We start from the raw sequence: 26,578 nt of genomic DNA, 5'->3' as shown, positions 1-26,578 counted from the left end.
GACATTGTGGCAGCGCAATTGGCTGCCGCATTTCACCCACAAATATACAGTCAATTCACTTTACAGTATATTCTGTGAAGGGCTTTGAGACGTTGAGAAGACGTGAAAAGAGCTATATCAAATGCAAGGATTATTTTATTATATCATTTAAACCCACCTCAAATGACATTCTGGCTAGTTAGTCATGGGCAAGGGAGGGGCAGCGTTTATGGATTGGGTAATAGAATTTTATAAAAATGGCAAAATTCAAATTCTGAAGGTGGATTAGACTGAAACCTTGCGGTATCATCATCAACAACAACAACTTGTGTTTATATATGCGCTTCATGTGGGATGGGTCTCGGACATCACCGGGGGGTCATTGAATGGGGAGACTTCACTGGCAATTGGTAACCTGATCTAAATGAAGTTGAGGTCTTCAGTAAAGGAACATGAGCACTGTGGTCTCAGCACTCGAGGTGTGAAAGAAACAGTTTCTTCAAAGCTTACTTGTGATCATTTTCAGCAGGGGTCTCGGAAAGCCCTGGCATGGAGTGCGCCTGTCCTCTGTCTGTGTTGAGAGCATGAAGGGAGTAGGAGGTGCTGACAGCTGAGCTTTCAGAGCACTTCAACAGCCCCAGCTTGTGCAGGGCCTCCCACTGGGCTGCCTTGTGCTCCAGTCCTCGCAGCAAACGAAAGGAGTTGGATTGAATGGCGGGCCTTTGGGTCGGCTGTCTGGAGACTCCTGCTCAGTTCCGTCGAGAAGAGCGACAACTCGGGCACGCAGCTCCTGCACGCTGACCCCCCGATCTCAGGATGGTGTCAAATTTCTTGGCATGAGCTGGCATCAGGGCCAGAGATCTGATTGGTCTCTGCTCCAAATTATGACGTCTCCTGTGATAGGTTTGAGACCATGGACTGGAACCCAGACCCCGAGCGTTTCACTGCCTTCTCCGCTCCTGCTCCTCTGCTGTTGGGTGGGACCAGAAGCCGAGCCTGTGGCCCATCGTTGATCTTGCTGCTGACGGTCATTGAACAGAATTTGCAGACTTGCTCTCATGCCCAGAGCAGTGCGTCTCATCTGGAAATGTTCAATAGCAGAAGCATCAAGAACCTCTTTCAATAAAAGGGATCAACCGCATCGTGGAGTCCTGTAGCTCAGTGGTTAGAGCACTCGCTTTGCAAGTGAGAGACCTGAGTTCAATTCCAGGCAGAGGGCGAAACCTTGGGCAAGTTTCCTTACTCCACACGCCTAATAATAATCCTTCCAAAACAAAAACAATAATAAATTGGTCATTTTCAATCTACGACTGTTTGTGGGACATTGGGTGTTGGCTGCCTTCGCGCCATATCAGTCATATTCACTTTACAGTCTATTCTGTGACGCTTTGGGACGTCCTCCCGACGTGAAAAGCGCTATATCAAATGCAAGGATTATTATTATTATTATTATTATTATTATTATAATATAAAAGTGAGGGCCATAATATCAATGTTCTCATCGAAGATGAGTTCATTGATGGCCAGGGTCTTATTGCAGATGGAGCGGACATTTTGAAGGCCAATGTGGAGTGGACAGTTGGCAGTTGACAGTTAGGGAGGGCCAGCTCGGATTAGGGCCGGCAGCCAAGATGCGCACGCTGAGGCGGGGCAGGTTAGTGGGACATTGCCAGCCTGCAGGAGGCTGTGGGGAGTAGAGGTGGCGCAGAGTGGAGAGGGCGCGTATTGTGGTTATTTTATGGTCTTTTGGGTGTGACGCCATGATGATGCCATTAGTAATTTTTCTACAGATGCCCCGGCGGAGGACTGCTTACCTCGGTTAGACTTTAAACACTCTCGGCTGCTCCCCCGTGCTGTCCCCGCTCCGCCCTCCGAATCGTAAAAAGGAAGGGTTTATTTGAAACTCAGAAGGTGGAGGGTAAATAGTCAGGTTTAACTACGTTTTATGGAGTGTGGATAACAATTTATTATTTTACATTTCTATTCAATTACATTTATATTTATATTTAATAGCACATTATAAGATTATTAGTAATAAATGCTTTCATTGATAGGAGGACATCTCAAAGTACTTCACAGTATTTATTGTAAAGTTCAGTTGTAGGCGAACTGCGGCAGCCAATTTGCACATAGCAATGTCCCCAAAACACATATGAAGTGAATGACTGATTTAATTGGGGGATTGTTGGCCACGACACCAGGAGAAATTCCCTTCTCCTTCCAAACAGTCACAGCACTTTACAGTAAAATCCTGTGAATTGAGATGTCTCGATTATGTGATAATGCAAGATATCAAATGCAAGGATTAATATTATCCTTATTATTCTAATCTAGAATTAGAGATATTCTTAGAAACTGAAGATTTATTTGTTCAGGTGTTCATTTTTGTGTATCTGTAACAAGTACACAGAAGATAGAGCCGTATTTTATGAACAAACCTACAATTAAGTTTTTGAAGTACCATTAATTCCTTTTGTGTTTCATTATTTAAAAATAATTTGGTTTTATTACTCCAGTGATCATGAATATTATAATACCATTGAAGGAAACTGACTTGGATAAGTTACCAAACCTCACAGTTACCCATTACTATGTATGTGTCCGTACAGCTATCATGCTGTTCGTTTCAGTAACCTCTTCCAGTCAGCTTCCCTGACATCATCAACCCTTACTATTGAAACAAAACTGTTCAAAAACAGTAACAGAAATACAGGTGTCTTAACGTTGAAAGGAAAATGGTGTTGTAAGAAATTGAACACTTAAAATGCCCTTTTTGGGGCTCAAAATTGTAGTATTCTATCCATAATTATCACAGATGAGAAATTGTGGTCAGCATCATGTCCTTAAAACTTGTCTTTAACAATAGGTTTGAAGCTGACCACCTTCTAACTTCAGCAAAACTCCAGGTTTCTCAGAAAACTTAGCTGTGAATGTCATAAATCTAGTGAGACAAACTAGAATGGCTTTTTACCTTTAAATGTTTGCTTTCATTTTGATTATTTTGAAGCCATTATCTGAGAATAAAACACAAAATCTGCACTCTCTGCCACCCTGTTAGGGATTTCCCCATATGTGTGACAGGGTTTCAGACTCAAAGTTGCTGCTAAGGAATTTCGAGTCGATAAAGTATTCCTTAACTATCGCTGTTGGTAATTAAGGAATGGAATGTGTTTAGGAATACTGCAATTTTGACCCATTTATCGTTTAAGACCTCTAGTGTTTTTAAGTAAAATGTTGTTAAATCCAGGATTGCACCAACACAGTCAACCCTGATGAGAGCTGATATTTTGGTATGGATGGAGTTCCTTATTCCCACTAAAATTCAGTGAGTGATGAACACAGGTAGCTACCCTGCCCTAGACCACCCTTGTATTGGAGGGAACCTTTGGGAAACAAGTAGAGACGAGTCAAATTTTCCCATAGAAATAGAGGAAAGTGGAGGTGTGGGAAGAGTTGTCACTGAGTAGCTCTCTGGAAGCTCAAGAGCAACTTCAGCAGAGTCCTGAAAGCAGCTCACAGGCACGCTTTTGGCTAAAAAATGCATAGGGTAAGAAGACAGAAAAACGAAGAGATTTCCCCTCATCTAAAAGAAGATATTTTATGAGCAATTGAGCCAATTTATGGTCGACAGTAATTGATCAATGCAATATAGTTAGCTTTCCACTGGCTGTTTGAATCTGTCAGTCTCAACTACGCCCACAATTTATTCTCCCAATCTGTCCATTGTAGTCCTGTAGCGTAGTGGTTAGAACACTCAACTTGCAAGCGAGAGGACCTGGGTTTGATCCCCGGGTGGGGCAAAATGTTGAGCAATTTTACTTAGTTCACACACCTCTGTTTACCCAGCAGTAAGTAGGAACCTGGTTGTTAGTCGGTTGGCAGTTCGCTTTTCTGGGGGTAATAATCCCTTTTAGTGCAAGGTCTTCAGGCGCAACCTGAAAATGGTGAAAGAGGGGGCAAGGTAAAGGAATTGAGGGAGTAGTGGCTAAAGGCACAACCGCCGATGGTAGAGTGGAGGATTTGAGGGAAGCCAGGAGAGTGGAAGCAGTAGGTAATACTGTGAGGAAAGAAGAGTTTGGAGAGATGGGAGGTATGCTTAAGCATGGAGGGATTTAAACGCTAGACTAAGGATCTTGAAGTCGATTCGCTCTGACATGAAGCCAGTGGAGTTTGGCAAGGACTGGGGCAATCAAGGTCTGGGATTTAGTGCAAGTGAGAATACGTGCGGCGGAGTTTTGGATGAGTTGAATTTTGAGAATAGTGGAATAGGAGAGAGCGGTGAGGAGGGCGTTTGAGTAGTCCAGCCTAGAGGTGACGATGGCTTGGACAAGGGTTTTGCAGCTTGTGGAGTGAGGTATTATCGGAGACGCGCAATGTGGTGGAGGTGGAGGAAAGCGATCCTAGTCAGGAACTGGATGTGGGCGAGGAAGGATAACTGGGGATCGAACCTGAAGCCTAAGTTGCACATGGGTTCAGAGGACAGATCAGGTAGTTTGAGGACATCAGAACTGCAGGACAGAAAACATCGACTGGAGCCAAAGCGTATTGGTTCCGTTTTGTTGACGTTTAACTGCAAGAACTGTGCGCTCATCCAAGGTCATCCAGACAATCTGATAGAACATCAGATATAGCTGGAGGAGCTATATCAAATGCAAGGATTATCATTATTATTAATATTGAGGTGCAGTCAGTTTTATCGGATGATGGAGTTTACATTTTTAGTACTGAATTAGGACAAAAGTTCTGGGATCGAATATCATTATTTAAATCCTCATGGGGTGGGGGAAGGGGTTTGAAGATAAGAGTAGTATCCCGTGAGTAGATCTTGGTATGAAAAGATACCCAGCAATGCAGGTCTACCAAATTCCAAGGCACTTGTTCCAAGTTGGTAGAGTCAGCAGGTCAGAGAGGTCAGCGTCTTGGGACGTCCTCCCGACCTGAAAGGCGCTATAGAAACATAATCTTGTTATTGTTGTTGTAGGAGGGGGCAAAGCCATGGATGTCCATGAAAGTAGGACGAGGATCCTGAATTTGATCCTCTGAGGGAAGGGGAGCCAGTGGAGTTGGGCGAGGGTGGGAGTGATGGGGTCATGGAGCCTGGTACACTAGAGTACACGAGTTTTGGATGATCTGCAGCTTGTGAAGGGAAGAGTTGGGAAGGCCGAGAGGAGGGAGTTTCCGCAATTGAGCCTTGATGTGCCGAATGCATGGATAAGGGTTTCAGCAGCTTGAGGGGTGAGGCAGTGGTGGAGTCTGGCAATGTTGCGGAGGTGGTGGTAGGCAGTGCCGGTTATGGCGTGGATGTGGGGGAGAAAGGACAGTTCAGGATCAAACAAGACACCCAGGTTCCTGACTGGTTGAGTGAGGTTGAGTGTGCAGCCGTGGAGGCTGATGCTGCCAGTTCCCAAGGTGCGGAGGCGCTGGTGTGAGCCAATCAGGAAGGCCTCGGTCTTGCTGACATTGAGTTGGAGAAAGTTGTCCCTCGTCCAGGAATTGATTTCGGACAGGCAGTCGGTCAGGACGCCAGTAGTCCTGGAGTTGAGGGTTGAGGCAGAGAGATAGAGTTGAGCATCATCCGCACACATATGGAAATTTACCCCATGTCTGCAGATGATGTCACCAAGGGGAGTATGTAGAGGTGAAGAAGAGGAGACTGAGGACAGAGCCCTGAGGAACACTGCACAAGACGATGCAGGGGATGGAGGAGATGCCGTTTGTTGCGACGAAGTGGAGGCAGTGTGAAAGGTAGGATCTGAATCAGTCAAGGACAGAACCTTGAAGGTTGAGGTGGGAGGAGAGGAGGTGGAGGAGGATTGAATGGTCCACAGTGTCAAAGGCAGCGGAGAGGTCGAGGAGAACGTGAAGGCAGAGAGCCCTGGTCGCACATGGTCAGGATGTCATTTGTGACCTTGACCGAGCAGTTTCTGTGCTGTGGGCAGCACGGAAGCCCGATTGGAGGGGTTCATGGAGGGAGTGGGAGGAGAGGAAAGAGCGAAGCTGGGAGGCAACGGCTCTCTCAAGGACCTTGATTAGGAAAGGGAGGTTTGAGATGGGCCAGTAGCTGGATAGCTGTGATGGGTCAAGGGAAGTTTTCTTCAAAGTAGGGGTGATAGTGGCTGTTTTGAGGGGCGAAGGAACAGTGCCAGATGACAGGGAGAGGTTGATGATGTCAGCATGTAGTGGGGTAAGGAGGTGGAGCTGGGATTTAAGGAGGGGTGTGGATGGGGTCCAGGGAGCAGATGGTGAACTTCATGGAGGATATGGTGGTGAAGACAGAGGAGGAGGAGACAGATTCAAAGGTGTGGAAGGAGGGATGGGTAATTGTCGGAGTGTGGGTGGGGATAGGGAGGGTGTGGAAGTTGGGGGGCATTGGCAGCTGAGCAGATTCCCTCGATTTTGGACTTGAGGAAATCCAGCATTTTCTCGCAGTGGGAGTCAGAGGAAAGAATCTGCAAGGCGTGGCGGGGAGCTGAGGAGCCGGTTAGTGGTGGAGAACAGGAGCCTGGGATTGCCCTTCTTCTCCAGGATTAACCTGGAATAGAAGGATGATTTGGCCAAGACGAGAGTGGAGCGGCAGCTTATGATAAGGTCCAGCCAGATGTGCCGGTGGACGGTAAGGCCGGATTTGAGCCAGGTGCGTTCGGCAGCCTGCACCTAGCCCTTAAGCGAGCGGAGGTGGCTGGTGAACCAGGGTGAGGAACGGAAATAGGAGGCAGTTCGGGAAGTGAAGGGGGGCAAGGACGTCGAGTGTGGTGGAGAGGGTGCTATGGAGAAGAGTAAGCTCAGTGAGTGGGTTGGTGTGAGATGGGCCAGAGGGCGATGAGTTCAGAGGACTCCAGGGCAGCGGAGAGGGATTGTGGGGAGACCTTCCACGGGGGGTAGAGGATGGTGGTAGGTTTGGAGGCAGTGGGGAGAGGGATATGGGAGTTGAGGAAAATGAAATGGTGGTCAGAGATAACCTTGTCAGTGATGGTGACATCCAAGATGCTGAGGCCCCGGGTGATCACCAGGTCGAGCGGGTGGCCGTGGGTATGGGTAGCAGAGTGGATATGGAGGGAGAGATTGAGAGAGGAGAGAGGAGAAGTCTGAGGAGGTAGAGTAGCAGGGGGTGAAGTGGAGGTTGAAGTCGCCCAGGATGATGAGGCGGTCAGGGCAGAGGGAAGCTAAGAGGGTGGAGATGTCAGAGATGAAGGTGGGAGAGGATTTTGGGGGACCGTAAATTAGGAGGATTTTTAGAGAGAGGTGGGAGGGATGGAAAGGGTAAAGTGTTCAAAGGAGGAGAATGAGCCAGTAGAGTAGGCGGATAGGACAAATGACGTCCTGGATATGAGGGCCACCCCGCTGCCTCAGTGGGGAAGGTGTTACCTGAGGTGATCCAGGTTTCAGTGAGGGCCATAATATCAATGTTCTCATCGAAGATGAGTTCATTGATGGCCAGGGTCTTATTGCAGATGGAGCGGACATTTTGAAGGCCAATGTGGAGTGGACAGTTGGCAGTTGACAGTTAGGGAGGGCCAGCTCGGATTAGGGCCGGCAGCCAAGATGCGCACGCTGAGGCGGGGCAGGTTAGTGGGACATTGCCAGCCTGCAGGAGGCTGTGGGGAGTAGAGGTGGCGCAGAGTGGAGAGGGCGCGTATTGTGGTTATTTTATGGTCTTTTGGGTGTGACGCCATGATGATGCCATTAGTAATTTTTCTACAGATGCCCCGGCGGAGGACTGCTTACCTCGGTTAGACTTTAAACACTCTCGGCTGCTCCCCCGTGCTGTCCCCGCTCCGCCCTCCGAATCGTAAAAAGGAAGGGTTTATTTGAAACTCAGAAGGTGGAGGGTAAATAGTCAGGTTTAACTACGTTTTATGGAGTGTGGATAACAATTTATTATTTTACATTTCTATTCAATTACATTTATATTTATATTTAATAGCACATTATAAGATTATTAGTAATAAATGCTTTCATTGATAGGAGGACATCTCAAAGTACTTCACAGTATTTATTGTAAAGTTCAGTTGTAGGCGAACTGCGGCAGCCAATTTGCACATAGCAATGTCCCCAAAACACATATGAAGTGAATGACTGATTTAATTGGGGGATTGTTGGCCACGACACCAGGAGAAATTCCCTTCTCCTTCCAAACAGTCACAGCACTTTACAGTAAAATCCTGTGAATTGAGATGTCTCGATTATGTGATAATGCAAGATATCAAATGCAAGGATTAATATTATCCTTATTATTCTAATCTAGAATTAGAGATATTCTTAGAAACTGAAGATTTATTTGTTCAGGTGTTCATTTTTGTGTATCTGTAACAAGTACACAGAAGATAGAGCCGTATTTTATGAACAAACCTACAATTAAGTTTTTGAAGTACCATTAATTCCTTTTGTGTTTCATTATTTAAAAATAATTTGGTTTTATTACTCCAGTGATCATGAATATTATAATACCATTGAAGGAAACTGACTTGGATAAGTTACCAAACCTCACAGTTACCCATTACTATGTATGTGTCCGTACAGCTATCATGCTGTTCGTTTCAGTAACCTCTTCCAGTCAGCTTCCCTGACATCATCAACCCTTACTATTGAAACAAAACTGTTCAAAAACAGTAACAGAAATACAGGTGTCTTAACGTTGAAAGGAAAATGGTGTTGTAAGAAATTGAACACTTAAAATGCCCTTTTTGGGGCTCAAAATTGTAGTATTCTATCCATAATTATCACAGATGAGAAATTGTGGTCAGCATCATGTCCTTAAAACTTGTCTTTAACAATAGGTTTGAAGCTGACCACCTTCTAACTTCAGCAAAACTCCAGGTTTCTCAGAAAACTTAGCTGTGAATGTCATAAATCTAGTGAGACAAACTAGAATGGCTTTTTACCTTTAAATGTTTGCTTTCATTTTGATTATTTTGAAGCCATTATCTGAGAATAAAACACAAAATCTGCACTCTCTGCCACCCTGTTAGGGATTTCCCCATATGTGTGACAGGGTTTCAGACTCAAAGTTGCTGCTAAGGAATTTCGAGTCGATAAAGTATTCCTTAACTATCGCTGTTGGTAATTAAGGAATGGAATGTGTTTAGGAATACTGCAATTTTGACCCATTTATCGTTTAAGACCTCTAGTGTTTTTAAGTAAAATGTTGTTAAAATCCAGGATTGCACCAACACAGTCAACCCTGATGAGAGCTGATATTTTGGTATGGATGGAGTTCCTTATTCCCACTAAAATTCAGTGAGTGATGAACACAGGTAGCTACCCTGCCCTAGACCACCCTTGTATTGGAGGGAACCTTTGGGAAACAAGTAGAGACGAGTCAAATTTTCCCATAGAAATAGAGGAAAGTGGAGGTGTGGGAAGAGTTGTCACTGAGTAGCTCTCTGGAAGCTCAAGAGCAACTTCAGCAGAGTCCTGAAAGCAGCTCACAGGCACGCTTTTGGCTAAAAAATGCATAGGGTAAGAAGACAGAAAAACGAAGAGATTTCCCCTCATCTAAAAGAAGATATTTTATGAGCAATTGAGCCAATTTATGGTCGACAGTAATTGATCAATGCAATATAGTTAGCTTTCCACTGGCTGTTTGAATCTGTCAGTCTCAACTACGCCCACAATTTATTCTCCCAATCTGTCCATTGTAGTCCTGTAGCGTAGTGGTTAGAACACTCAACTTGCAAGCGAGAGGACCTGGGTTTGATCCCCGGGTGGGGCAAAATGTTGAGCAATTTTACTTAGTTCACACACCTCTGTTTACCCAGCAGTAAGTAGGAACCTGGTTGTTAGTCGGTTGGCAGTTCGCTTTTCTGGGGGTAATAATCCCTTTTAGTGCAAGGTCTTCAGGCGCAACCTGAAAATGGTGAAAGAGGGGGCAAGGTAAAGGAATTGAGGGAGTAGTGGCTAAAGGCACAACCGCCGATGGTAGAGTGGAGGATTTGAGGGAAGCCAGGAGAGTGGAAGCAGTAGGTAATACTGTGAGGAAAGAAGAGTTTGGAGAGATGGGAGGTATGCTTAAGCATGGAGGGATTTAAACGCTAGACTAAGGATCTTGAAGTCGATTCGCTCTGACATGAAGCCAGTGGAGTTTGGCAAGGACTGGGGCAATCAAGGTCTGGGATTTAGTGCAAGTGAGAATACGTGCGGCGGAGTTTTGGATGAGTTGAATTTTGAGAATAGTGGAATAGGAGAGAGCGGTGAGGAGGGCGTTTGAGTAGTCCAGCCTAGAGGTGACGATGGCTTGGACAAGGGTTTTGCAGCTTGTGGAGTGAGGTATTATCGGAGACGCGCAATGTGGTGGAGGTGGAGGAAAGCGATCCTAGTCAGGAACTGGATGTGGGCGAGGAAGGATAACTGGGGATCGAACCTGAAGCCTAAGTTGCACATGGGTTCAGAGGACAGATCAGGTAGTTTGAGGACATCAGAACTGCAGGACAGAAAACATCGACTGGAGCCAAAGCGTATTGGTTCCGTTTTGTTGACGTTTAACTGCAAGAACTGTGCGCTCATCCAAGGTCATCCAGACAATCTGATAGAACATCAGATATAGCTGGAGGAGCTATATCAAATGCAAGGATTATCATTATTATTAATATTGAGGTGCAGTCAGTTTTATCGGATGATGGAGTTTACATTTTTAGTACTGAATTAGGACAAAAGTTCTGGGATCGAATATCATTATTTAAATCCTCATGGGGTGGGGGAAGGGGTTTGAAGATAAGAGTAGTATCCCGTGAGTAGATCTTGGTATGAAAAGATACCCAGCAATGCAGGTCTACCAAATTCCAAGGCACTTGTTCCAAGGTGGAGTCCTGTAGCTCAGTGATTAGAGCACTCGCTTTACAAGCGAGAGACCTGAGTTCAATTCCCGGCAGATCAGGGCGAAACCTTGGGCAAGTTTCCTTACTCCACACAGAGCCTAATAATAATCCCTCCAAAACAAAAAACAATAATAAATTGGTCATTTTCAATCTACGACTGTTTGTGGGACATTGCTGTGCGCAATTGGCTGCCGCGTTCGCCCACAAAGATACAGTCAATTCACTTTACAGTTATTCTGTGAAGCACTTTGGGACGTCCTCCCGACGTGAAAAGCGCTATATCAAATGCAAGGATTATTATTATTGTTGATTATCTTGGAGGTGTATAAATGTCCTTGAGTACTGACCACCTATTGAGTTACGATGGAAAATTTGGAAAAATTCATCACCAATGTTTGCGGGAACACAAACAACAGGGCAGTTGTCTGGGATGGACTGGAGCATCAATAGGCGAGATTCTCCAGAGCCATGATTGTATAAGAGACGGGAGAGGTTTTTTTCACGGCTGCGTACCATGCCTTGACTGTCAGGTAGGAGTCAACGGTGTCTTGTAAACACGTTTATGTATACTGCTGATGCCGAATGTAAAAGCAAACTTGTACTCGCTGGCTGGATCGACTGGAATGCTCCAGAAACCATTAGAAATGTCCAAGGTAGCAAATACTCGTGCTGCAGCAGGTATCTGTGAAAGCAGGGTGGGGATTTCTTTGACCACTGGCGAGCAGGCTGGTGTGAAGGCATTAAGTTTTCGATAGTCAATGGTCAATGCCACGATCTGTCAGGATTTTTTTACTCCCTGCTGTACCAGTGTATCTATGGTTTATTTTATGTAAGGGTGATTCTTTGGTATGGGTATTGTTCCTGCCGAAAATGAGGTACCCCGTTAACTTATGCCGCAAGTGCCATTCATCACAGTCATATTTACTGGTAGCTTCTTTGCATATCCTCACAAGATCATTAATTCGCTGATTGTTGTGGGTTGGTAAAGGGCTGTGACTCAGCCTCTTTAATGCCAAACACAGCATAGTGATTTGATACTTCATAAGAATCCCCAGTACTGAAATGTAAAAGGCTGTTAGCATAATGTGTAACAGCTTCATGTTTTGCCATAAAGTTAGATCCGATAATTCCTCTACCGTCCGGCAGATCTGTTAGTAATGGTTTAAAAGTATACTGACAACTTTCCAACTCTATCTTAGTATGCCAGACGTGCAAACCAACAGCCCCTAAGCCTTGGAAAGCAGAGATACTCAAAGAATCCTCTGTTGACAACGCACGAGAACGAGGATGTGAGGTATGAACGATAGACACTGCCCCAGAATCAATTCACGTTATCTGCTGCAGGCCTCCTTTTACAGCAACTGTGACTATGGGTCGATTGTGTCCATCGCGCCGAATCCTCAGAAAGGCCATGCATCCACGTGTAGGCTGCCTTCCCTCCTCTGCAGGAGAAACAGATGCAACGGCTGCCATGGGTTTGAGTTGTGTGGACATATTGCTGTCAACAGGGTCATCATTCATAGTGACAGGACCTATCTCCCCAGCTAATCCAGCTATACCTCTGGGGGAGAGGGGAGTTTGCATTATGGTTGTTCCTATCAAGTGTTCGGTGCAGGCATAATGAGTTTGAGTGGTTAGCACACAGACGGGAATATCGAGTGTCCCTTTGTTAACTTTGCCACTCCAGATAGGAGGTCTGTCCTGACTTTCGTGACCTGCCGCCTTGATTATCCCAATCAATATCGTCGTCATAACTGATGGCTGCGACTGCAGCCCTGGTTTGCCCCGACTTAACTTCTAATTTGTCTATACGCCTTTCGCAAGCTCTGTGATCTCCTTCCCCTTTAGGTTTATCCATTATTGTCCTAAAACCTGCCTGTGAATCGGTCAATTTTCTCCTTAAAGCTTCGGCCTCCGATTTCAGGTTCTCGGAGGCAGTTTGTTGACTGCTAAATCCCTGTGTGGCTGCCGTGGTTGCTACTACTCGCTAGCTCTGCTGCTAGTTTTAACATGCTAGGAGCACCCACTCTGCTACAAACCTATACACACAGTGTGCTAGGCCCCTTGATGTGCTGTTTGCTCGACGCTGCTACTGTGAGCGGAGCCGCTCCGCTAGTGCATGTAGAATTGTGTTGGAAATGCAGAAGCGTTGCCAGTGGGAAACCGGCTCCGCCAAGAGTCCATGGCCTAAACTGAGCGCCTGCGACAAATTCTGCGTAAGTGCTGTACTATTAACATTAACATTTTTAGTATTTAAACATAACTACATGTTCAGGAAATATATGCCTATTTTAACCCAGGTTAATTCACAAATGCTTTTCTGAATAGCACCAGCCAACCCTCCGCATTTTTCTGCAAAACCGATCAATTTGCTACGCAGACTTTGACAAATACCGTGCATTTTTTGAGCAAATATCTACGCACTTTTCTCTGCTCATCACCTTTCATCTGGTCAGTCTCAACCGCACTCGTTTCTCCAATCTTTGTTTATCATGATCCTGTGACAATTCGCCCTTGCACACAAACTTAATACCAAGGTTTTTTTTAACCCTGCTATGCCCGAATTCTACACCTGCCACCTCAGATACCTGTGTCTGTGAACCCCCAGGTCTCTGCTCCTGTACCCCCTTTAAAACTGTACTTTGCCTTTCCTCATTCTTCCCCCCAGAATGCATCACCTCACACTTCTCTGCATTAAACTTCATCTGCCATGTGTCTGCCCATTTCACCAGTCTGTCTATGTCCTCTGCAGTCTGCTATCATCCTCCTCACTGTTTACTACATTCACAGATTTTGTGAGTTCTGCAAACTTTTAAATTTTGCTCTCTCTACCCAAGTCCAAGTCATTTATGCATATCAAAAAGAACAGTGGATCTAATACTGACCTCTGGGAGACACCACTATATACTTCTCTCCAGTCTGAAAAACAACCATTCACCACTACCATCTGCTTTTTTTCTCCCAGCTAATTTCGTATCCATGCTGCCACTGTCCCTCTTATCTCATGGGCTTCAATTTTGCTTACTAGTCTATTATGTGGCACCTTATCAAACGCCTTCTGAAAGTTTATATACACTTCATCAGCTGCACTACCTTTATCAATCCTCTCTGTTATATCATCAAAGAACTCAATTCAGTTTGTTAGACATGACTCATCTTTCACAAATCTGTGTTGACTGTCATTAATTAACTTATGTTTATCCAAGTGAAAATTTATTTTGTCCTAGATTATGCTCTCTAGAAGTTTCCCCACCACCCACGTTAGGCTGAAGTTAGGCTGACAAGGGGTATTCCCCTCCCCTTTTTTGAACGGATGTGATATTTGCAACCCTCCAGTCCTCAGGCACTACTCCAGTATCAAAAAAGGATTGAAAAATTGTGGCCAGAGCCTTAGCTATTTCCACCCTAACTTCCTTTAGCAACCTATGATGAATCCCATCTGGACCAGGTGACTTTTCTACTTTGAGCGCTGCTAACCTTTTAACAACCTTCTCTCTATTTTTATTCTATCTAATTTTGCTACCCCCTCCTCCTTTACTTGTGACTTTGGCAGCATCCTCTTTTGTGAAGACAGATGCAAAGTACTCATTCAGTACCTCAGCCTCTATAAGAAGTTTTCCTTTTATGGTCCCTATTCGCCCCCACACTTCCTCTAACCATTCTTTTACTCTTATGTTTTAGAAGACTTTAGTATTTCCTTTTATGTTACCTGCACTACACCCTCTTTGCCCCACTTATTTCCCTTCTCAATTCTCTGTAATCTGCTTAATTCTCTAATGTATTTTGAACCTGACATTTATCATAGGCTCCTCTTTCTGTTTCCTTCTTATTCCCAATTTTGTTAGTCATCTAGGGAGCTCCAGCTATGGATGTCCTACTCTTCACCCTCACGGGTATGTTTTTGGTCTGTACTCTAACTATCTCCTTGAAGGCTTCTCATTACTTGTTTACTGTTTTACCCGTCAATCTTTGTTTCTGTTGTAGTTACTATACTGAAAGCCATCAACTGGTAGTCATTTTATTACCTTTCTCAGTTATTTATTTTCCATTCATTGAAATTAATGATTTTGCTTTTGTGCCAGAACAACAAATTACATTTGTATAGTGCCTTTCACGTCAGGAGGATATCCCAAAGTGCTGGACAGTCAGGGCTCCGCACCTGAGCTGGTAGTTGGGATCAGGAGGGGTGGAGGGTGAGGAGGATAGGATAGAAGGGTGACTAAAGGCACGGTCGAAGAGGAGGGTCTTGAAAGGGGGTGAGGCGGAGGGACTGTGGGATGGAATTCCAGAGGTAGGGGCAGAGAGGCTGAGGGCTCGCCCATCAATGATTGGCGGGCAAGGCAGGCGACGTGAAGCAGGCTGGAGCCCGCTGAGAGGATAGAGCGGACAGGTTGGTAGGGGCTTAGGAGGTAGGAGGAGCAAGGCCGTGGAGGGTTTTCAATGTGATGACCAGAATCTTGAACTGTATCCTCTGAGGGATGGGGGAGCCAGTGGAGTCGGGCAAAGATGGGGGTGATAGTGTCGCAGAGCCTAGTGCGGGAGAGGACACAGACTGCAGAGTTCTGGATGATCTGCAGCATGTGGAAGGAGGAGGCCGAACAGCAGAGAGTTTGCGTAGTTGAGCCTGGATGTAATGAATACGTGGATGAAGATCTCGACAGCCTGAGGTGAGAGGCAGTGGCAGAGGTGGGGAAAGGTGGAGTGGGTCATGGCACGCATGTGGGTGCATCTACATGTGGATGAAGGACAGTTAATGGCCGAACAAGATGTTTAAGCTCTGTATTGGCTCTGTGAGGTGTAGAGTGCATCCATGAAGGGTGATGCTGTTGGTGCCCGAGATATGGAGGCACTGATAGGAGCCAAGCATGAACATCCAATTATACCAGAGATTCAAGAGGTCTGTGACCCTGCATTAGTCACCATCTTTGGCGAGAACCAGATAAAAAGCATTATCTAAATCGGTGGATGTGATTAATTGTAAGTTAATGTTGTTTAACAATAAGCTGCGCGCCAACTTTTATCTGCAGCAACAGCATTATGTTTTTCTGCAGTGTAGAAACTGTATTACTGATGAGGATTTGGGATTAAGGTGAAAGAATAATTCCAGGCTCTGCTAATGACTGATCAAGTTTTTTACTTATTCTTCCCCTCCTTCAGATGGGATCCACAGTGTGACGGCTCAGTGCGTATTGAGAGTTATTGTCATTACAGAGGAGATGCTGACCAATAGTATCACGGTGCGCCTGGAGAACATGTCACAAGAACGTTTCCTTTCTCCTTTACTGAATCGCTTCGTTGAGGGCCTGGCAGCAGTCTTGTCTGGGCCAAAGGAGGACATCTTTGTTTTTAACATCCAGAATGACACAGATGTCAGTGGCAGCATTCTGAACGTCAGTTTTTCTGCTCTGGTGCCAGGAGGGAGTCGGAGTCAGTTTTTCTCCTCTGAAGATCTTCAGGAACAGCTTTACATGAATCGCATGCTTTTAACCTCAGTCTCCATGCTGGAGATCCTCCCGTTTGATGATAACGTCTGCTTGCGAGAGCCCTGTGAGAACTACATGAAGTGCATCTCGGTCCTCAAGTTCAACAGCTCTGCTGCCTTTATTGCTTCAGGGTCCATGCTGTTTCGGCCCATCCATCCTATTACAGGCCTACGCTGCCGCTGTCCGCCAGGATTTACTGGAGACTATTGTGAGACTGAAATAAATCTTTGTTATTCCAACCCCTGCCAGAATGCTGGAGTCTGCAACCGTCGAGAGGGGGGCTACACATGTGTGTGCCGTGAGAAATTCACAGGTTTGTAAACTTCCAATCATCTACTTTGACTATTGTGTAACACTCTGATTTTCTCATATTTTATGAGGTAGGAAAGAGATATCCCAATTATTTCTACTTATATTTTGCTTATACATTCCTCTGACTGTAACACCTTCTCCTTTCTCCCACCCCACTTCTCTGCTCAGCCCTTCTATGTTCTATCTCGGACCCGTTGTACGAGGGCCAAGCTTTTAGTTTCTATTCCCCTAACTCCCACTCTCTACCTCTCTGTCTTACCCCTCTGTCTTTAAATCATACTTCAGATGCAAACTCTTGACTGTCCAGTGCCTTAGGATGTCTTCTACATGTAAAAAGTGCTATATAAATGCAATTTGTTGTCGTAAAGCATACCTTTTCAATTATGCCTATGGTCATCTTCCTCTTCTATCCTCCCCCCTGATTGGTATCAAACCGCTTCAAAAGCCTGCTATATTGTTGATGCAAGTTATTGTTGCTATAGATATGACGTTGTTGCATACGGCAGCATAGTACATCCAAAATATCACATATGAAAGAACTTGCATATTTATTGCAACTTATTGTGTCAACATCTCAACGTGCATTACGAATAATCACTGTTAATACAGTGACTGTTTTTGTCATCTAATTTGTGCTAGCAAGACCCTGCAAGTAAATACTAGCGATGCTCCCAGAGGATCATTTGCTCAAAGACCGGAGAAAACTGCTTTATTTTATTTGCGTTTTGGATCTACAAGTCTCAATGCTCCATTGAGGAAGCAAGAAAATGCAGTCTTATGATACAGGAAAAACTCTGTCCTCTCATCTAGTTTCCAATATTAAGTTTCTAGTTATTTCTTGTTTACAGACAAACTGTAGTCCCTCTACAAGAAGACCATCTGTCCTACAAGTGCAGCCAGCACTGACTCATGCTGGATTATGACTTCTTGAGTGCGGGTTGTTTTCAGTGTCTCACTAAAGTATTTGGTCATGTGTGACTGTAGACAATGATGGCAAGCTATTTAGCCTTGGAAGGAATTACAGTGAATCACAATCCAACACCTATAAATGTGTTCTATGTTTCAATGGGCAGTGGTCGAGAACAGGAATTGTGGCAGACTTTCCTGCAAAGACAGTAAAACCAAATGTAATGACTCAATTGGTACTCTGGCTGGAATCAGATAACTCAGCACAGGCCAAAAATCGACTTTGCAACTTTTTATGCCTTGAGGAAGATACTTGTGATATCTTTATCCACTTGGCCACTAGGGAGCACAGGAATTGCTTCTTTGAAAATATTGAATGTCTGAATTATGAATTGAACTCCTGAGTTGAAATTCTATACTTGTTTGCATGTGTGCAAAGGAAATAAAACCTCTCTGGGTCACATAGGTCTTTAATCTGCACCATTCCACCCTTTCTCCTTTTATCCAGGCAAAAGGATCATTTTGGGATTGTTGCATAATGAGGTCTCAGGAGAACTGTTCTCTGCTCCTCCTGATCTCTGCCATCTTCTTAATTAAGTTCTTACTGCATCGCAAGACAGAATTTCATCCAGCTTGTTTTGCGATGGTACTAGATTCAGGTGGGATTGGGCTTAGTTATGAGTTTTCAGAGGTGAAAAGGATTTTAAAACTCTAGAATTTCATCATAAATGTTGTCAATGTAATAATAATCCTTGCATTTGATATAGTGTCTTATCACGTCGTTAAGATGTCTAGAAATGCTTCACAGAATAAGTTAATTGACTATATATTTTGTTTGCGAAACGCGGCAGTCTATTGCAGCAGCCAATTACGCAGAGCAGTGTCCCACAAAAAGTCTTGGATTGAGTGACCAAATTATTATTTTTTGAAGGGATTATTATCCCTGGAAAGCAATCCGCCAGTCGACTAACAGCAGGATTCCTATTTGCTGCTAGGTAAACAGAGGTGTGTTACACTAAAGGCATTTTCTCACCTTAACACAATGCTGTCCCACAATACTGTTGATTTCCTCTCATCCATTTATGCAGAAAACTATATCTAAATAATATGAAAAGAATGGGAGCAATTGAGACAAGTCAATAAGTGAGACTAAGTTAGGGTTTTAAAAGCGTTGCAGATTGAAGGAGGAAGGTTGAGGAATGAATTCCACAATCTTGTGGTTCTGGGGTAGAATAATAATATAATAATTAATCCTTGTATTTGATGTAGCCCATTTCAGGTTGGGAAGATTTCTCAAAGTATTTCACAAGATTAAGTTTGAGTAGAATTTCAAATGAGTCTTGCTTTGTGTAAAGTGAATGCTTAGAATTGATAGTTCCTTTGGAGAACAAAACAGAGCAGTTCAGTTACAATTGAGAGAAAGATTGATTAAAGATGAAACAAGTAATCACTTATCAGATATAGTGGTCTATTCAAGAGAATAAGAAAGGTGGAAAAGTCGTCCCAGATATATAAGCAGCTTTTAGCTATGGTAGATTTGTACCTGTAGAGTTGTTTTCAAAGGCAAAATAAGTGTCAGACATAAAAGGGATACCAAACTTCCTGATGGTAGCTTCGACAATGGAGGAGATATGAGCTTTCCATTTGAGATCAGAGGAGATGGCGAGGCTCCATTGTCAAGCCCCATGTTGAAACTTGAACTTAATGTGACACTCCAACGCAGTGTTGATAGACGGCAAAGTTTTAAGCGCGGAATCATTAAAGGCAATAAGTAATATCTATTAGTTAGACTTTAGAGGCATAAATCATATCTTTGAAGAATTTAAAGAAAGTGAGTATTGCATTGTCCCATTAAATGGATAGGTTGGATATGAGTAGAGCATGAACAAATTGGGGAAGAGAAAAAGAAAATTGCACAGATAGAGTGTCTACTGTCCTTCTACCACCCTTTCTCGTATCCTGTTCCTGTGGTACATACTGTCCCAAACCTGCTGTTTGCAATCCTGAACCTGCCATCTCTTGTTCCATGACCTTGGTGTATCTGAAAGTTTTGTGCTGGATTTACTTTCCCAATCCCATTTAGATCTTGTGTGTAATCCTGGCTGAGTTGGGAGCACTCTCGCATCTGAATCAGAAGATTGCGGGTTGAAGCCCCATGTTGAAACTTGAACTTAAGCTGACACTCCAATGCAATGCTGGTTTGTGTTGCATTGTTAGAGCTACCGTACTTCAGATGAGATGTTAAAACCGAGGTCCTGTCTGCCTGTTAAGGTGAATATTAAAGATTCCACTGCATTATTCAAAAAGAGAAGGGAGTTTCTCCCAGAGTCCTGGCCAACAATTCCCCCCAATAAAATGAGTCATTCATTTCATGGCTGTTGATGCGACATTGCGGTGTGAAATACACAGTCAATCCATTTCACATTTCATCCTTTGAAGCACTTTGTGACGTCGTCCCGACGTGAAAGATGCCTCATCCAAAGATTATCATTATTATAATATAATAATAATAATCCTTGCATTTGATATAGCACTTTTCGCATCTTCTAGACGTTTCAAAGCGCTTCACAGAATATACTGTAAAGTGAATATACTATAAAGTGAATATATATGTATTTGTGGGCGAAACACAGCAGCCAATTGCGCACAGCAGTGTCCCACAAACAGTTGTGGATTGAGTGACCGAATTATTATTATTTTTTTCTTGAGGGATTATTATCAGCGTGTGAAGTAAGGAAACTTGCCCAAGGTTTGGCCCCGCCGGGAATCGAACCAAGGTCTCTTCAACACTGATGAACTCAACTTATCTAGTCATTTCTTGTAGCTCCAATACTGAACAATATTCTTGTTGATGTCCTTCTCTTTGACCGTGCCTTCAGCTCCCCTCTCGACTCTCTACCCCCTCCTCGCTCCCTCCCTTCCTCCCCTCACCCTGACCATTTCCCCCTGCTCCGGTCCTGACCCAACTGTCCAGCGCCTTGGTACGTCCTCCCGATGTGAAAGGTGCTCTATAGATGGAATCTTGTTGTTGTTGTTGTTGCAATGCCTTTCAAACCTGGCAGAACTCTTATGTAGCAATGACCAGAACTCTAATAGTTTGATCAACTTAGTTGATTTGGCAATGTAGTCAGTCCATTGACCTAAAGCAGGACATCATTTTAATGCGGTGATCAGTCATGGGTCTGTGAAAACAATGGCTACCGGTCCTGATTCCAGGTCATCAGGTTGTCACTGCCGTCACTTTTGGCTTCCATGCGGCGTGTCTGGCTGCTGCATAGGAAGCTGGCTGGACTGTTGTGATTACTCCCATCACTATTTCTAGCTCTAGTTTGCACCAGAAGCCTGAAACCTATAGTAACTGCAGGTACACTGGAGACCCACATTATAATATTTTTATTATAAGCGGCCTCCTGCTCCAATGAAGTTTGTTATCATAGAATCATAGAATTATTCAGCACAGAAGGAGGCCATTTGGCCCATTATGTCTGTGTCGGCTCTCTGAAAAGAGCTATCCAAATCAATCCCACTTCCCCGCGCTCTCCCCATAGAGATTCTATTTTTGAACCCTCTAGCACATTGTCCCTTTCCAGGGCGGTAACTGTCTTTAATCAATATTTCCACACATCCTCCTTTTGTTCCTTACCTACAACAACAACAACAAGATTACATTTGTATAGCGCCCTTCACGTCGGGAGGACGTCCCAAGGCGCTGGACAGTGTACAGCATTTCAGACCTTACCTGTCCTGAATGCGTTGTAGCCAGGAATATTCAGCTCCCATTCCTGCCCTTGTTTGAGCCAAGTCTCTGTTATGGCACTACATCATAACCCCATGTGGCAATTTGAGCCTGCAGCTCACCAATCTTATTTGTCACACTCTGTGCATTTAGACACGTATACTCCAAGACCAACTTAATCTACTCTGCATTTCTCCCACGTCTAATCCCTCCTTTTTCTGGACTGCTCCTTATTGCAACAATAAGATTACATTTGTATTGCAGAGGTAGGGTGGGGTGAGGCCATGGAGGGCTTTGTAGATGAGGATCAGAATCTTGAACTGGATTCTCTGATGGATAGGGATCAGTGGAGTCGGGCGAAAATGGGGGTCACAGTGTTTGGTGCGGGAGAGGGCACGAGCTGCAGAGTTCTGGATTATCTGCAGCCTGTGGAGGGAGGAGTTGGGAAGGCCGACAAGCAGGGAGTTTGCGTAGTCGAGCCTGGAGGTGGTGAAGGCATGAACAAGAGTTTCAGTGGCCTGAGGGGTGAGGTATTGGTGGAGTCGGGCAATGTTACGGAGGTGAGGAAAGACAGAGTGGGTCATGGCTTGGATGTGGGGAAGAAAAGACAGTTGAAGTTCAAACAGGACACCTAGGTTCCTGACTGGCTTGGTGAGTTGAAGTGAGCAACCATGGAGGTTGGTGCTGCCAGAGCCTGAGGTGCAGAGACGCTGGCGCGAGCCAATCAGGAGGGCCTCAGCCTTGTTCACATTCAACTGTAGGATTGCATTGCTATTTGTATCTCCCATTCCTCTATGTAACTTGTTTCTCCTCTCTGATTATAGTGGGATCATCCTATGTTTTTTTTCATTATTGCTATCTTTACACGGTTTCAATAGTGAGCAAAGAGAGCAAGATGAAAACTAATATCCCTGGGTCTTTTTCATCTTTCTCTTTACTGTGTCTTATTTCCTTTTGCATCTGTCTGTCAGTCTGTTTCACATTATCATTGCGCTGTACTTTTCTTGTGTCTCCTTCCCACTGTTTTCTATATATTGTAAACAAGGGGGTCCAACAGCAAGCCACATCCAGCCTGGTGGATGATTTCATCCAGCTCGAGACCATTTCTAACTTCAGGCCACCCCCTCCCTCCCGGGTGACTGCCCATGGCAGTGCCAAGCGCCGCTGGTTGGGAGGATGCAGCACGCAAAGTGGAAATAATGCATTCCTTTGCTGCAGTGTGTCACCTGACCAGGAGAGCAGCCAGGCTGATTGAGAAAAAGAAATAGAGGGGGAGAGAGGGAGAGAAAGCGTGATTGAGAGTGGGAGAGAGGCTGAGTGATTGAGAGAGAGAGATGGGGAGTCAGAATAATTGAGAGAGAGAGAGACAGTCTGAGGGGAGAGAATGATTGAGAGAGTTATTTGGAGAGAGTGTGAGATGGGAGAGAGAGAGGGTGAGTGAGTGAGAGAGAGAAAGAGAGAGGGGGGAAGAAAAGTGATTGGAAGAGAGGGAAAGAGAGAGCGATTCACAGAGGGGGACAGAGAGAGCATGAGAGAGAGGGAGAGAGTAAGTAGGAACACATTTGTTAGTTGGTTGACAGATCGCTTTATTGGGATAATAATGACTTAAAAAAAATAATTGGTCACTCAATCCACGACTCAAACCGGCGATGATAGGGTGGGCCGGACGAGGAGCAGGCCAGAGTCTGCTGAGTGGATGAAGCGGACAGTTCGATGTGGCGTTAACAGGCCACAGAGGCTGGAAGAAACAAGGCCATGGAGGGTCTTGAAGTCACGAAGTGATAAGGTGCTATATCAATGCAAGAATTATTATTATTATCTGTCCCTCGATCGCCATTTTGTCCCCACTCTCTGGTGCTCCATTCCTGGAGTCCTTCCAACTTGCTCCCTCCCTCCCCTCTTTCAAGGCCTAACTGTTTGACCAAGCTTTCAGTCATCCTACCCCTCCCTCGGCTCCCATCCCTATTTCGGGTGCCCAGACAGAAATGTTGAACGCTTTCAGACATCCTTCCAACATGAAAAAGGTGCTGTGTAAATGTTGTTATGTTTCTGGAAGGGAAAAAGTATTGCTTATGTGGCTCACTGACATATAGTAAAGGGTATCCGGCCCGCGTCCACCAAAAAGTTGGACCACTCTGCTGTATAGCATGTGGTTGTGAACATTGAGGCACCTTATCATAGATTGGTGGCAATATTAATACTACATTTTGACTGAATCAATGCATATGGGCTTCTGGGTATTCTTCTCCAAATACTGTACATAAAAAGGTCAATTGGACAGTTTTCATCAACATGCTTCCATTTTGAACTTGGTGAATTTTATGCTTATTAAGGTGTCATAGGTGACAAATCTGCACTCAGTCACTGCTTCATCCAGTTAATTTATTGCCTTCTTTTATTGTGCATAGTAGAACTGAATTAAGATAGTAATCTGAATTAAGATATACAGGTGTAAGGTTGTGTTTGTGAATATGCTAAGGGTTCAAACATATTTTGGTATGTAATAGAGAGTGTAGGCACTAAGACCTGTAAGAAGACTCCTGCATTCTTCTGATGGAGGTCACCAGCTGTGCAGCTCTGTACAGCTTGCTAGGTATCCCCGCAGTTGGGTGCTTGCTTTCCCAGCTGCAAGTCTGTGTTAGCATATTAGTTAGCCACTGCCTCCAGCTCTCGTATTAATAGTAGTCAGATATTGTGTAAAGTTGGGGGAGTATGGCCTGATTCAGCATTTAGAATACGCTTACTCCACCTTGTGTTTAAAACTGATCACATCCATTGATCGCCACTATCTTGGTGGTTTGGAGGAAAAGATGCAAGATAGATTAAAGGTACTCCATTTATAACCTTTGTGAAGTGCCACCACATTTTTCAGCCTCATAGAACATGTATTTAGTTATAGACAAAGGCTCTGTGGAACTCTTGGAAGTACATTAATGAAAGAATTCGTGGTTGAATTTTTAAATTATATAGTATCATATAACAACAGCAAAATCGCATTTATAAAGCGCCTTTCACGTCGGAAGGACGTCCCAAGGTGCTGGAATTGGAATATAAATTGTACAGTGTGGCATAAAATTGTGGAATACAATTACTGTATTATTTATTTAAAGATAAATTTAAGTCAAGAGAAATTAAATTGAACTTAAATTGGTTAAAAGAGATGTTTTGCTTACCTCGGGGACAGTTCCTACTGAGGATTGTATTTGGTGAAGTCTACACATTGTCTTGCACTGCTCTAGAGCACACTGTTACTTTCACTGTATGATATACACATACCAAATTGGAATGGGTGTCTTCCATTTGGTTGATGGGTACTACATGTGTACAGGAGCTGACACCTAGATCCACATAAGCTGGAGAATATTAGATTTGAGTCAGTTTCTGCTTTTCCATTGTGCATTGTAGCATTAGTATTTTCCCTTCTCATTTTCATTCTTTTCCGTTCCTAGCTACAGGTGCACCAGAAAGAAAAGGCAGAGCTGAAGTAAGAAAGGTGCAGCAGCTGAGGCATCACTTCCAATAAGAAAAAAACTTGCATATTTATCGTGCTATATCAGTCTTTAAATGCTGTACAAGAATTATTCTCAAACTGAGTTAGGCAAAACCAGCAGAGATTTTGGGCACAGCAAGATCCCATGAACAACTATACATGAGGTGAATAACTTTTTTGGCCATGGGAAAGTCATGGATTTTTAACATCCATTTGAAGAACAAGCAGGGACCTCAGTTTAACTTTTCATCAGACAAACACCATTTCTGATAATACTTCCTCCAGTTTGCAATGGAGTGAGCTCAGATGCTTATTTGGACATTAACCCACAACTTTCTGACCCAAGGCTGAGAATGCTAACAACTGAGCGAAACTGATACCTATCAGTGTTCTGATCCATGTTAGGTTGTATGTCTTGATTGCTGTCACGTAACATTCCCATCTCCAAATAGCAAAAAAACCAGTAAAATTATTATTCCAAAATTTAGATTGCAGGTTTCATGCAGTAAAGCGTAACTCTATGTCCAAATTGATTACCCTTTGTTTAAACGATTCTAACTAGCTAATTAATTGTAAATTGAATATACATATATGTTTGATACAATGTAGACACCCCAGGTTTAGAGGAGTTTTATCCATTTGTTGGAAAAGATTATGTGGGTCATTGAAACTGGTTTCAAATTGTGGCTAGGATCTTCTGTTTATATCTTCATTCTTCTCATTTTTGTTAATTTGAAGGCCTTAAATTTGAATTTAATTTGAAGGCCTTAAATGTTAATTTGAACACCTTAAATGTTTCGAATGTTATTTGCTATGTAGGAATAAACAACTCTTTATTTCATATCAATTTTATTTTTCTGAACCCAGTGAGTCCTTAGCTACATAAAAGGAAATTGTGTTGTATTGAATGACAACAAAACCCACCTGTTATGAAGAGAGACGTTTATGCACTTGTGTGTCTGTCACCCTTCATTTCTGTATTTATGCTTTAAAACTGTTGGTTAAAGGACAATAGGCCTTGGTAGATGTTTTGATATTAGCCATTAAACTATTTAAGATTACAATTGAGCACAATACAGTTACCGTTTTAGAGGTTGCGGCAGAACTTGGAGGAGTATATTTTGTGGCACATGATCTCATTCAATTATAGATTACAAGAAGGAAGTTGAAATTCCACATTATAACAATTTTCTTCAAACCTCCTTTCATTTTTGTTGATGAAAATCCAATCATTCTGGGATACAATATTTCAGAAGGTTAAATATAGCTGCTTCAGGAGGTTCCTTTGGCTTACTTTGATTTCTTTTTATACTGTGCACAATGTTGTCAGTACCATCTGCCTGTATCCAGATGATGTGGATAATAGCTCAATTGCAGACTATTTACACAGTACTCTGAGGCTAAACTGGACCAAATCCTTTCAGATGTCATCTTTTTGGAGTGTGGTGAGCAAAAGGCAGCAAGGTACTCTCAGGTATGGGAGATGCATGAGAATGATGCACTCCTGAAGAGACCTTGTGATGAAGCTGGACAAAGATTATATAGGGAATAAAGCTCTTCTGATATTTCAATGGCTAAATAGTTTGCTTAGTCTAATACTGAGACATGCAGCGTGCAGAGTTCTTGGGTTTGATCACTGAACTGTACTTTTGAGGTAGCTAACCTCAGCAACGGTGGTGGCAAGGGTGCTACAATTAGATGATGGGTGGCCTTGTGTTAAATATGGGGTAAAATCCAGCAATCCCCTGTGGATGTTATGAAAACAGGTTCCGTCTCAGCTGTGATGCGTTCTATAGTCAAATAACCTGCCAACATTTGCTATCAAATCTTGTATAAAGAATGGCCAATTGAACAAAGT

General features: G+C 43.8%; 1 protein-coding gene across 1 annotated transcript in view; it reads left to right on the top strand.

Annotated features, from left to right (window-relative positions):
* The window catches only part of celsr3 (cadherin, EGF LAG seven-pass G-type receptor 3), a 208,750-nt gene that overhangs the window by 31,884 nt on the left and 150,288 nt on the right, over nt 1–26,578 (top strand). Inside the window, 1 exon segment of the mRNA XM_007890243.2 lies at nt 15,951–16,589. Within this exon segment, the coding sequence (XP_007888434.2) occupies nt 15,951–16,589 (639 nt within the window).

Source organism: Callorhinchus milii, unplaced genomic scaffold, assembly GCF_018977255.1.
Source record: "Callorhinchus milii isolate IMCB2004 unplaced genomic scaffold, IMCB_Cmil_1.0 Scaffold12, whole genome shotgun sequence".
In the NCBI taxonomy this organism is placed as follows: Eukaryota; Metazoa; Chordata; class Chondrichthyes; order Chimaeriformes; family Callorhinchidae; genus Callorhinchus; species Callorhinchus milii.
Note: the sequence above shows the minus strand (reverse complement) of the source record. Positions and strands in the feature narration are given on the sequence as shown.